General features: G+C 39.8%; 1 protein-coding gene across 1 annotated transcript in view; it reads right to left on the bottom strand.

The window, feature by feature from the left end:
- The window catches only part of LOC110175540 (cadherin-12-like), a 458088-nt gene that overhangs the window by 59460 nt on the left and 385631 nt on the right, over positions 1 to 12997 (bottom strand). Inside the window, 1 exon segment of the mRNA XM_055150970.1 lies at positions 1185 to 1321. Coding sequence (XP_055006945.1) covers positions 1185 to 1321 — 137 coding nt within the window.

The following is a 12997-nucleotide window of genomic DNA, read 5'->3' as shown; positions in this document are numbered from 1 at the left end:
CCTACACGCCACAACTGAACAAAGCCCAGAGTCACCGTGAACGCGCCAAACAAAGTCCGACTGTCCCATCGAACTGTTGTGTTTCCTTTAAAGTCCGGTGCGGTTTATTTGTGAAAAAAGTTGGAAAATAAACCATTTAGTGCGTCTTATAATCCAGAGCGCCTAATAGCCCGGAAAATACGGTACATAGACCATGATCTTTTGCTCCCTTTCAGTGCAGACTACCTGAATAAATAACTGTTATAAGCACTTTTAAATCTTACATCTTTGAGTTAAGTCTTATCAAGGCATTTTAAGAAGAAAAAGTAGCATATTCACAGTTTTATTGGCCTCTCAAAAATATTACAATAAATATCGTACCGTGAGATGCATATCGAGAAAAATATCATACAGAGAGATTTAGATATTGTTCCCTAATTAAAACAATTTTTGGCTAAAAGGTTACTTAATGAGGCTTTAAAGATAAATACTTATTTAGTTTAGACTTGATCTGTTTGCTTATATTGTGCTTGAGTTTGTGTATGAACAAGTGAGAACTTTGAACATCACTTTCTTGAATCGGGCGCGTTGGAGGAGAGGGAACAGCCTAAGAACATAAACAGAGAAAAATCCCACACACTGTCATATGTGTAAAATGCCCAAGTAAAAATCACAATTTGCAAGCCTGAGTTTGTATAACAAGTATCTCCAGGCTGACATCAAAATCTCAGACACAGTCACCATTTCAACAGAGACAGGATTTTGAAATTTCAGATTATATATATTTCCAGTGATTTGTTCCCCAAAGTCTGATATTAGATATTAGAATAAAGCCGTTTTTAGTTGTAGAGAAGAAAATGCAAGTTTGTGCTGCAAAGAGAAAACCTTGCAAGTTTTTGTTCCATGTGTTCATTAACGCCCAAGTAGTTTCGGCAGCAGCCAAATTACTCTTCTGTATCACTGCTCTGTGGGCATCGTGGTGGTGGAAAATACGTGAGACATTTCCACAGATATTTTGCCAAATATAAGAAATTAGGACCATGGCCACAGCGATTAACAACTGAAAACAACATTATATCTTTTAAATGGTAAAAAAACATCCGCAAAATGTTTAACACAGAGAAAGCACAAACCTACACAGGCTTTTTTATATTAAGACATCACGAAAACCACGTCCAAGCAGCATGCCGAAATCTTTTACTTACTGAGTTTTGTCGCCACTACGGAGATGTTGTGCTGCGCGATGTTCTCTCTGTCCAGAGGTTCGTTGGTGGAAATGGTCCCCTCCACCGGATCAATGTCAAAGTAGCTGTCCAAGTCGCTCTTCCAGTCGATCGAATACCTGCGAGAAAATATTTGTTTAATGTCGACCCTTTTAAACATTACACCAAATGAATGAACTTGTCTAATTTCCACCCCGGGTCCCATGTATATGATTTAGGCTCAATATAACATGGACACGGGCTTCATTAGTCACTGTGAATGGTCATTTTGGGTGAAAGTGCTGAGCGGCGCATATATATTCCAATCTCGTAATGGGGTGCATGTACTTGGGGGTTTGTGCTGACTCTGCGCTTTTCATGGGAACGTAAATGAATTTTGGGGCGCAGTTGGGAGCCGTATCAATCTCGCGAATTCGTCCGATCAACTCAAAGTCAGGAGCGGTGATGTACAAGGCCATAAGCGCAGAGGCCTAGAGATGTTCCAGTGAGGTATTGTTCCAAAAGGGCCATTTGTTCTGAAATGTAGGGGGGTAGAGGTTATGGAAGGAATTTAAAAAAGCGTAGGAAAGATTATGTATTTCCCGATGAAGTTCCTGGTTTTGGAATCAAGTTATCAAACAATGGTAAGAAAAAAAAAGTCAGAATTTTGTAGCTATGTGCATTTGTTAGGGAAGGCAGCTCTTAAAAGTTCAGATAAAGTAGGCCTATTCTACAAAATCGACTTTTTTGACCTTCTACCCATGTTATACTTATTTCCCATCACCATTTATTCATCCAAACTCGAATTCAAAGTGATTTGTGTGATTTGTGAATGTCTGAACAATCATTAAATGCATATTTTCAAAACGTCATTTTGCAGCTCAACCCTCGTTTTCACCACCACCCGTATACGCCCACTGCTTTGTGCTTCAATCTCAAATGTTATCTTCTTAAATGATGATACACATCGGATTCAGCAGCATTGCGTAGTAATTTTAGTAAAAATGGAAAAAAATTTATAAAAAATCCTCTGCTCACTAACACGAAGTGCATCTATCTACAGGAGATGCCGTCTCTTTGTTGTGATGTTTGCAGCAACATCAGCAGTTTCCTAACAAGAAAGTCAGTGAACTTGTGTCATTTATTAAGTTGTTATAGATCTAGAATAGACTAGTGAGATTTAAAATGCAAATTATAATTCATGGGCGTCATAAATTATAACTATATAGCAGACAAGATGTGTGAAAAATCCCTCAGTCATTCAGGTAGACTCCATGGCAAAAGAGAAATTCAATTTGTCAACTGGACAGAAGTTTATTTGGTTGAATACATTTTGCAGCTCAGCTAGTTAATACTTCCTTATACCAGCCAGCAGGGAGGAGCTAACTACCGTGAAACTACTCTGAATCTAACACACCTGTTTGTTTACAGTTTCTGTTAGTTAGTTAGACCAGAGGTGTGGAAGTACCCATTATGGCCCTGAATGGTTATGCTAATGAGACCCTACACTCAGCGCATTTGAATAGGCCAAACAGAAACTGTAAATAAGTACATGTGTTAGTTTCAGAGTAATTTCAGTGTAGTTATCTCCTCCCTTCAGGCAGATATATGGAAGTGTCAACCAGCGCCTGACCAGAACTGAAGAAGCAGCTTGGATGAGCTGCGAAATGTATTCGACCAAATACCGTATTTTCCGGATTATAGGGCGCTCTCTTAAGCCTCTAACCCTATCAAAAAATGATTGTGCGCCCTGCAATCCAGAGCGCCCCATACACGAATCCACTCAGGTGTCCCAGCACAACTTCAGTAAACTACAAAGCCGCAGCGCACGCAAACACGCACGGAGCAGACAGCGAAAAACACCCGCTGCCACACTCACAACTCCACACCGACGAGGAACGGAATGGAGGAAAGAACCGAAAAAGCGAGTGCAATGTGCCACTTCAAGACACAACTGAACAACTGAGTCACTGCGAACACGCCGACAATCCGTTGGTCCCAGACAGCACCCTCCCTACACGCCACAGCTGAACAAAGCCCAGAGTCACCGTGAACGCCACAAACAAAGTCCCACTGACCCATCCAACTGTTGTGATTCGTTTAAAGTCCGGTGTAGTTTATTTGTGAAAAAAGTTCCAAAATAGACCATATATTGACAGTGCGCCTTATAATCCAGAGCGCCTAATAGCCCGGAAAATACGGTACTTGTCCAGTTGACAAATTGAATTTCTCCTTTGTCATATATAGCAGACACAACCGCAATATGTCTTCTTTAATGCAACTACAAAATTCGTCCCCTGGTTTAGATGCTTGAGAATCAGTACTGTCAAGAATATAGACATTTTGAATTAATTTGATTCTAACCCCTAAAGTCCCAGTATGTAACATTTTAGCCAAAAATAGACTACAATATAAGCAGGTTCTTTCATTTTTAATACACTGAAAATCTTTGGTTATTTAGTTAAAACCTCCTTTCTCAAGTCTTCCACTTGTACATAAACACAAATGGAAGTTTTGAGAAAGCAGGTTTTAACCAAATTACCGCTAAACTAGAACTAATTTCAAGTGCCAACTCCATGACGCCGTGCAATTAACAAAGCCTCCGAAAGCTCCACACTGCAGTCTTTAGTCAGTCAGTGCACGTTCTGTTAAGCCACTCTCTACAGCTGCCCCGGGGTAGACTGAAACAAGTGAGGCTGACAATCTGTGCCATCAGCCCCCACGACCGTCGCCATCACCGATCACTCGCAGACGCACGCCCCGTCCGAGCTAGACGAGGTGGGTGAAGTGTCATGCCTAAGGACACAACGACACTGGTCAGAGCAGGATTCGAATGGATGACCTGCGGGTTGATGGATGAGTAGGTCTAATCACTCACTTTCTACCAGCCGTCCATACGAGAAACAATATTGCACTGTGTTGTATCGCTCAGTTGGCTCCGATCCGCGTTCTGCTTTCATTTTATTATTGATTTATTCTGCGTTTAATATTATTATGATGTCCATTACTAACAAAACTACAGTGAACATTTATCTTTCGAAGAACTGCTCAAATGAATAAGTTGGCCTATACATAAATGGTAAATAGTCAAATTTTTATACAGCGCTTTTCCATCTTCAAGGCGCTCAAAGGTTACATACGGCAAACACAAGTGTACGCAGATACTGGAGGCGAGGTGGGTTAAGTGTCTTGCCCAAGGACGCAACAACAGAGTTCATTCGTGTGACCCGGAATCGTAATGATCCGAGCGCTGTACCCAATGTCGAGAGGGGGATTCGAAGTCTTTGGATCTAAAAGGTCACGCGATGAGGCTTTAATGATAAAAACATGTTCATTTTAGACTTGATCTGTTTGCTCATTTTATGCTTGAGTTTCTATATGAATGAGTGAGAATTCTGAACATCACATTCTTGAAACGGGTGCGTTGGAGGAGAGCGAGCAGCCCAAGAACATGAATAGAGGAAAAATCCCACACACTGTCATATGTGCATAATGTGACTTTTACCAAGACACTGTCGTGACGTTCAGACTGCAGCCTGAAGTGACCCGAATCTGAGTTTTTTTGCCCCTATGCCACCTGTATCTGATCTTTTAACAACGCAGATCCGATTTTTTTTCAAATGCGACCCAGGCCACTTGGATATGTGCTCCTAAAACCGATACATATCCGATCTTTTGACACGAGATTATAGTTTGAGTGGCAAGGTCTCATTCATCCCACCTACAAGTCGCAAATCTACACAAATGTTCTTCTCGTCGTACGAAAATTGTGTATGAACTCCGTGTCAGTGAAGCATTGAAGCACAGACCAATCCCACCACTCTTGGCTGCGACTCCGCACCCACACGTTCCTTTCTACGGACGTTGCTGCCACTGCCCCACAAAACAAAACGCCACGGCCAAAAACCTCGTCCTTCTCCTTCTCAATTTCCTCCTTAAAACAAATAAGCTGTACATGTTCTGGCTCCGGTACGACAGCAACTTTAAAACTGCCAGGCGCTCAATGCTGCGTCCATGTTTAGATGACCTTTGCAAACACTGAGCCTCCAATGTGTCCTCCAATGCGCATGTTGGACAGTTTTGGGGCGCTTAAAGTTCAAGCTGGAGATCACACACAAGTCGCATTTAATTGGAAACACGAACGACCTCACAAAAAAAAAAATCTGATTTCAAATTAAGCATTAAGCCCTGCAGTCTGAGCGTAGCCTTAGATGTCCTAATAATAATCACAATTTGCAAGCCTGAGTTTGTATAACAAGCATTTCCAGGCTGACGTCAAAATCTCAGACACAGTCACCATTTCAAAGTGAGACACGATTTTGAAATTTCAGATTATATGTATTTTTAGTGATTTGTTCCCCGAAGTCTGTAAGATATTAAAACGCAGCTATTTTTAGTTGTAGAGACGAAAAAGCAAGTTTGTGTTGCAATTGGGGAAACTTTAACCTTGCCAGTTTTTGCTCCACGTGTTAGTTATTACCAATATATTAACCATACACAGTGACCCCAACTTAAACCAGATACATTTTTACATACATGATACAGCAGTAGGTTAAGTGTCTTGCCCAAGTGTACAACAACAGCGTTCATTTGTGTGACCTGGAATCACCGCTGTACCAATGTCGAGACGGGGATTTGAAGTGTCAATGTTTGGATCAGTGGACAAACACCGCAGCAGCTACCTCGCACTACAAGACCTTTTGCTAATACAAATTGGCTGCTGTCTGCATTTGGCTTTGACTTTGAATTTTTGTTGCTTCTAATACTTTCATTTTGATGTCCACAACAAACAAAACAACCACGAACAAAATCACTGTTAACCAGCTAACCAGCAGTAAGGCGCTATGAGGTATCCCACAATCCACTGCACAGATCAAACTGAACATTTCTAAACACTGTCCAAGTTCTACACTGCAGCAGATTCTTCATTAAAGTCTTTTGTATAAATAAACTCAACTTTACAACATATAAACCATAACCACTACAGAGCCACATCAGCCCGTTTGATAATATAATTCAGCTTTGCCACTTTTGTTTACATTTTACAGAAACAAAATTTAAAAACACATGGCTCATTTGCATAAACTATAAGCGCTGAAAAAAAAAACGGTTTGCTCCTTGTGTCCTGATGCAGTTCAGCTTTTTTTGGACTAAAGGACACGACTCAGTGGAATATGAGTAGCTCAGCTGGTATTGCATTCGCTCACTGATCTGAAGGTTGGCGCTTTGAATCCTGCTCTCGACATAAACATCACAGGTTGAGCGGTCAGACTAGCTTACCCACAGTTTGGCTGGTGTGATTCCAGCTCCCACAGATGAATGCTGTCGATGTGTCCTTGGGCAAGACACTTAACCCACCTTGCCCACAGTGTCTGTGTACCCTGGTGTATGAATGTGTGAGTGGTTCCTTGTTGCAAAGTGCTTTGAACACCTTGAAGGTGGAAAAGCGCTATAGAAAAACTTAACCCTTTACCATTCTTTTTGTGACAGTGGATTTGCTGCTGATGGTGAGTCAATTCTGTGCATATATCGTGTTGGAGGCAGATTGGTTCATGTTTAACTTTTCGGATGTGTGCAGGTCATACGAGTGTAGATTGTACGTGTGCAGGTTTAACGCAGTCATTTCACTCATATATGGTCACTTTGTTTATGTTGCTACCGTTGTGATGAAAGACTGAAACGTGTTTGTTTTTTGGACACATGTGCACTCAACTTTATGTTGCAGTAACCAGGATACTGTGTATACATGCCACAGTATCTAGTTACTATCGGAATATACCAACCACAGTATCCCGGTTTCTCATAACTGAGAAACTGCCTTATTTGTGATACTGAAACCAGGATACTTTATATACATGCACCATGACGAAACCAAAACACTCAAAACACCTGATCATAACCGGGATACTGATGTGCATGTTTACACACTCTATGAAGCACTTCCTGTATTACCACATGGCATCACAAGGTGGAACAGTGTTTTCCGTTTGAACATTTATCTTTCAAAGGATTGCGCAAATGAAAAAGTTGGCCTATACATAAAATTACTTTCCATCACTACTTGCCAAATTAATTCAGTGCTTTGAGTTCACTTATCAGACATATTGCACTTCATAAACATATTAAAATGAGGACTGCTGCGCTAGCTCGGGTGCACAGGGGGTCACGAGCCGTCCCAATAACACATGCTGTTAGCCGTTAGCTTGAATACAAAACCAGATGTGAACCGCGCGCCGTAGCATAGCAATGACAGCCTATTCATCAAGCCACGCCATTTGATCCACAAAGGACACGAGCTCATTTATAATTTTGTGTTGTTTCCACGGGGATCCCACTTTTGTCTTTCTACGCCTTGGTCAACATTTTAAGGTCCGCCGCCCGGCTAATGCGAACTTCCCAGGGACCTCATTTCTCCCGGGCACCGACCTTTGCCGTTAAACCCTCGCCACGCTTTGCTCATTGCGAGTTATTTGATCTTAAAAGGCTACAGCTCATTAATATTTATAGTACTTGTTTTTTTACGGCGAGCTGCTCCTAACTTGACTTCCCTCATTCATTAGACGGGATGAGCCCTCACGTGTCAGGACCTTTAAGAATTTTTACACTAATTACAACCAAGAACAAAACCACTGGGCTGGAAATATATTAAATTTGCAGTTTTTCATTTTTGTTGGAAGCTGGTATCTGCATAGTGGTTTGACTTCGAGTTTTTGTTGCTCCGAATATGATGCACACTACAAATAAAACAAAAATGAACGTGTATTTTTCAGAGGATTGCTCAAATTAATAAGTTGGCCTATTGTACTTGACCTCAGTTTCCATGGTGACGCAAAGTACAAATTAGAAAACACAGACAAATACGTTTTAAAATAGTCTGAAAATGTGAGAAAAGAACATACAAAACAGATTTAAACAACACATTTTTAGGAGTCAGTGATTAAAAAAATCAAAGGCTGCCACTCATTAATATTTATAGAACTTGTTTTTACGGCGAACTGCTCTGAACTTGACTTCCCTCGTTCATTAGACGGGAATAGTCTTCACATGTCAAGATCTTCAAGACTTTTTACGCTAATTACAACCGAGAACAAAACCACGCGGCTGGAAATATCATAAATTTATTTTAAAAATAAAGTTTTTCAGGCCCCATCCACACTAGTACGTATTTGAGTCGTTTTCGTTGCGGATGGAATGTTCGCTCACATTAATCCGATGGAAAACGGCTTCAGAGACAGAACGATCAGGTGCCGCCAGCTCCCACGAATTCATCTGAGTACAGATCTGATCCGGCACTGTGTGGACGCCTGAAAACGTTGATATGCTGACGTAGCAGTTCTAGTTGCGTCCTTATCCTGGTATAGACGGCTCCTCTGATGGTGCTTTCTCAACTGGTTCGAATGTACTCCGTCTCACATTTTACTACGTGTGGTTTTATGTATTTTAGCACATTAGTGTGTGTGTGAGTGTGTGTGTTTGTGTGTGTTTGTGTGTGTGTTTGGGCTGTTTGGTTGTGTGGGGTCGTGCAGCTGTGGGGGTTGGATTGGTGGGTGGGTGGAAGGAAATGTGGGATTGTTTTTAATCACTGTAAAGCCCTTTGTGTTACATTTTTTGTATAGAAAGTGCTTTACAAATAAAGTTTTGATTGATTGACTGAATATTGGACCACGTCACTGTGATTTGCACCTTCCTGATTTGCTGGGTTCGTGACATCGATCACGTGACGCTATTGCGGAAAACAGTTTAAACAAACCATAGACAAACGGAAACAGCTAGAACTAATTACTTCTACAATCGGCTGCTGCAAATTCAGACTCCACTGCTGGTGCTCCACTGGTGTCCACTTCCTTGTTGTTATCGCGCACGTGACATCATGATGACGTGACGCCAGCCTAGTCATGTGAATAGCGTTTCAGGCGGTTTCGCGTTACTGTATGGATAGGATTATGTACATGGAAACGACGTGTCTGGACGCAAATCGTTTCCAATACGGTGATTCATTTGAGTGTAAACATAACCTCAGTTTGATAGGACACGTTGTAAGCTGGTATCTGCATAGTGTTTTGACTTTGAATTTTTGTTGCTTCTAATATGATGTGCACTACAAATAAAACAAAAAAATGAACATGTATCTTTCAGAGAATTGCTCAAATTAATAAACTGGCCTATTGTACTTGACATCAGTTTCCATGGTGACGCAACACACACATTAGCAAACACAGACAAATATGTTTTAAGAAAGTCTGAAAACACAAGAAAATATACATAAATGCACATCCCTAATTATAACTTAGATTAAAAAATTGTGTAATATAGACCCTTTAAATTTGCTTTTTTTTCCCATTTTGATCGGACGCATTGGAAGCTGGTGCCGCGTGCGCAGCGTTGCACACTAAACGTGCTCGTGTCAGAATACGTAACGCGCTTTGCCGGCTGCTTTGATACACATTAGAGCCAGCGTCCTTTCAAGAGTTCAAGAGATCAATGCGGTGTAATTTCCCTCTGGCTGTGGAGCTGCTTTTTGTGCTACGATACTAGTGCTACCGACGCGTGCTTCAAGTCAGAGGGCCAGAGTGTAGGGGGTAGGGGTTTCACAACAAAACACAGCAACCGTGATATTGGAAAATCACACACAGATCTTCATTTAATTGTATTTGAATGCTGAATAATTTGAAATATTTTCTTGTGGAGGGTCTGTCAAATGCCGTTCCCCATGGAGATGTTATTGCTATGCCAGGAATGTTTCACAGTATGGAATTAAACCTTTGTATCTCCACAGAGTTCAAACCAGGCCAAGTTACCAGTCAGAACTATGTATTTTTGAGCTATAAAACCATCTGCAATTTAATATATGTGAGGCAGAGCTGTTTAATGTCATACTGTGGAACATTCCAGGCAGAGCAGTGACATCTCCGTAGAAACAAGCAAGTGACCGACCCCCAACCACACCAAAATTAAGCTCGGAAGACTGCATTCAAATCTTCAATTAATTCTCTATAAATGTTGGATAATTTGAAATATCTATAGACTTGAACAAACTTTAATGAGGCACAAGGGAAATGGCTTGGACATAGTAGCTCACATGTCACAATCAGGGGAGCCGTGAGGTCTTAAAAAGGTCTTAAATTTAATGTTCCTAAATTAAGGCCTTAATTTGGATGGAATTTCGTTGGATGAATCGTGGGGAAGTGTAAGTTTAATCCACAGTAGATTCTAGATATAATACTGGTAGTTGGTTGGTCATTGCTATAATTGGATCTGGTGTTTTTTGCCCGCGTAATAGGTGTGATGTTGGTCTTAATTTTTATTTAAGTGATCTTAAAAGTCTTAAAAAAGTCTGAAATTTGGGGAAGTCAAACCTGGGGAAACCCTGACAATACCCTGTCAATAAATATAATAACTTAGAGCAAAAATATAAATGAAAAAACATTCAAAATACGTAGCAAAAATGGCGAGATTTATGAAGTTCCTATTAGTTTGATTGCAAAATAGCTGCAAATTATCGCTATCAAATTGAAACTACAATTTGAGTTGGTCCAATTATCAAATCAGAGATGTTGCTTTAGATCATAAAATGTTTTCTGCAAAAAAACAAGAAATATCTTGGCATATCTGTTGGTTACTCTTTTAACATGTTATAAAATTCACAAGAATATTGGATTATCTTCTCCCAAATGGTGGAGTGGTTTCTGTCGTGTACATGCAGTGTTTAATTAAACATAAATGGAAAATGTAATTGCATTTGCAGTAATCGTGAAACTTAGAAAGGCAGAACCTCCAACATGATACAAGGAATATGTATCCTCCTGGGACCCGAAGAAAAAAATATACATACATTGCAATATATAAATTTTTTGTGATTTTCTATCTATTTGGAGGTAAATCTTAGCATTTAGATTTTGTTCATTTTATTTTTACTTATCATTTTTAAGCATGTCCTTTGTAATGGACGCCGGGGCCTTTTTATTGTTTAACCCATGTGAAGTTAACAACCTAACAAAAACAACTTTTTGGAACATCACTAACAAGCTTCTACAGTTGCCTCAAAAAGTTTTTAGACTCCCTTTTAATTTCTTATTTATTTATTTAGGTATTTATTATTATCTTATCATAGTGCAGCCACAAACTAACTCCTACTGAGTTTTGTATCCTGGACATGACAGTGCCCTATAATCCCCCAGCCTTATTTAGATCGAGGATCCTAGTCTATCTCAAAACACTTAAAAGATCGACTGGTTAAGTCAATGTCCACTACAAAGGACACAAATGAATGGACTGGGTCTATAAGGACAGACAGATAGATATCATATTGATCCCAAAAGAAATTCATACGTTCTAGTTTAGGCCTGGGGAAAAATAATAATAATAAAAAGAAAAAAGAGAAAAAAAGTGATTGAATTATGTAGTCTTGTGTTTTGACTGTTGTAAAATAAGATTGCTGATGGAACACGCATGCAGTTTTATAAAAGACAATCATTTTTCACTATTCAACAAATCTCCTCGTCTGATCTCACAAGCTAAGCAGGATTGGGCCTGGTTCATACTTCCATGGGAGACCACTAGTACTAATAATACTACTTCACCCACCTTGCTTAATACGAATGTCATGTGTGAGTGACCTTTGTTTGCATTGTAATGTTTATAGGGTAAGGCCCAAATAAGAACAGTCATTCCCTTTTATGTTGTTTCATTTTAAACCCCACTGACAATCCAATTTGTGAATGTTGACAACATTCTTCAGATGGTTTAGTGTTAGCTGCTTTATCAGTGTGTCCGTTTTTCCTAACTCTAAGTCTAATGGGATTTCTTTGTAATAAATGCACTTTAATGTCCATGAAAGCATCTCATATGGAGCGATCAATACCCAAACTATGACTTTAAAGAGGCTGGCATGAAACAAGTGAGAAATAATGCATCATGGTCATATATAATGGAAAAACATCAAACGCCTTTCACTTGTAATTGGTCCAACATGGCTTCAATATAAGAACAGGCCTGATCAACAGCAGGAACACATCTAAAGAGAGGAAGATCTGAAAATTAATTACTCTGTTATCTGCAGCTTTGAACTGCGCTAATTCATCTGGGCCGTACAATACCCAGGGTAATTATGAGCAAAATACGAGGCGTTTCACAGTTTATTTTCCATAGAAATGGTTGAGATTGCCTTTCTAAGCTCAGTCTCCACACTATCTCAGACAATGAATTTATATTTTCTGAACAGTGACTAACTTTCAACAACTGCTTTGACATCATCGAAGTTTTTCATTTTTCTCTCAAACTGCGTTGTGTTCCCATATGGAAAAGATATAGACAAATCATACACCATTTTAACATGTTTTATCTGAATCCTAAAAGATTTGTATATGACAGTGAAAATACTTACAAGATCTTTGATGAATATGTGCAGCATGAAACATATAAAACTTTGTAACCTGCAAGGCCTGTATATGACACTAATCCCTGTGGGGAAGCTGGCCAAAGTGGTCGAAGTAGGAGGCAGATGACACAAAAAAAAAGGTGTCTTACGCAGACAAAATTTATTTTAAAAAACAGACTTCTGGGTTTAACCAACAAAAATACAATAGACAAAAAATAAGTAACTCAAAGCAAAACACCAAATACCTGCACAGAAGTCTTTCCCTAATTAGTGACACCTGCTTGCCTTTTAACTCGCCCAGGAGGAAGTACCTCCCCCAGGTGAGTAACAATTCCAGGTAAAGCAAAGCAAAAGGTGTCTTTCCAAAATCAAAATGGTTAACATAAATTAAGGTGAGTTTAAAATAAGACAAAGGCCCACTTTGTCACAATCCCACATA

Source organism: Boleophthalmus pectinirostris, unplaced genomic scaffold (genome assembly GCF_026225935.1).
Source record: "Boleophthalmus pectinirostris isolate CB_2022bp ecotype Guang Dong unplaced genomic scaffold, ASM2622593v1 HiC_scaffold_15, whole genome shotgun sequence".
NCBI classification, from domain to species: Eukaryota; Metazoa; Chordata; class Actinopteri; order Gobiiformes; family Gobiidae; genus Boleophthalmus; species Boleophthalmus pectinirostris.
The sequence above is the reverse complement of the archived record's forward strand: the minus strand, read 5'-3'. Positions and strand labels throughout refer to the sequence as shown.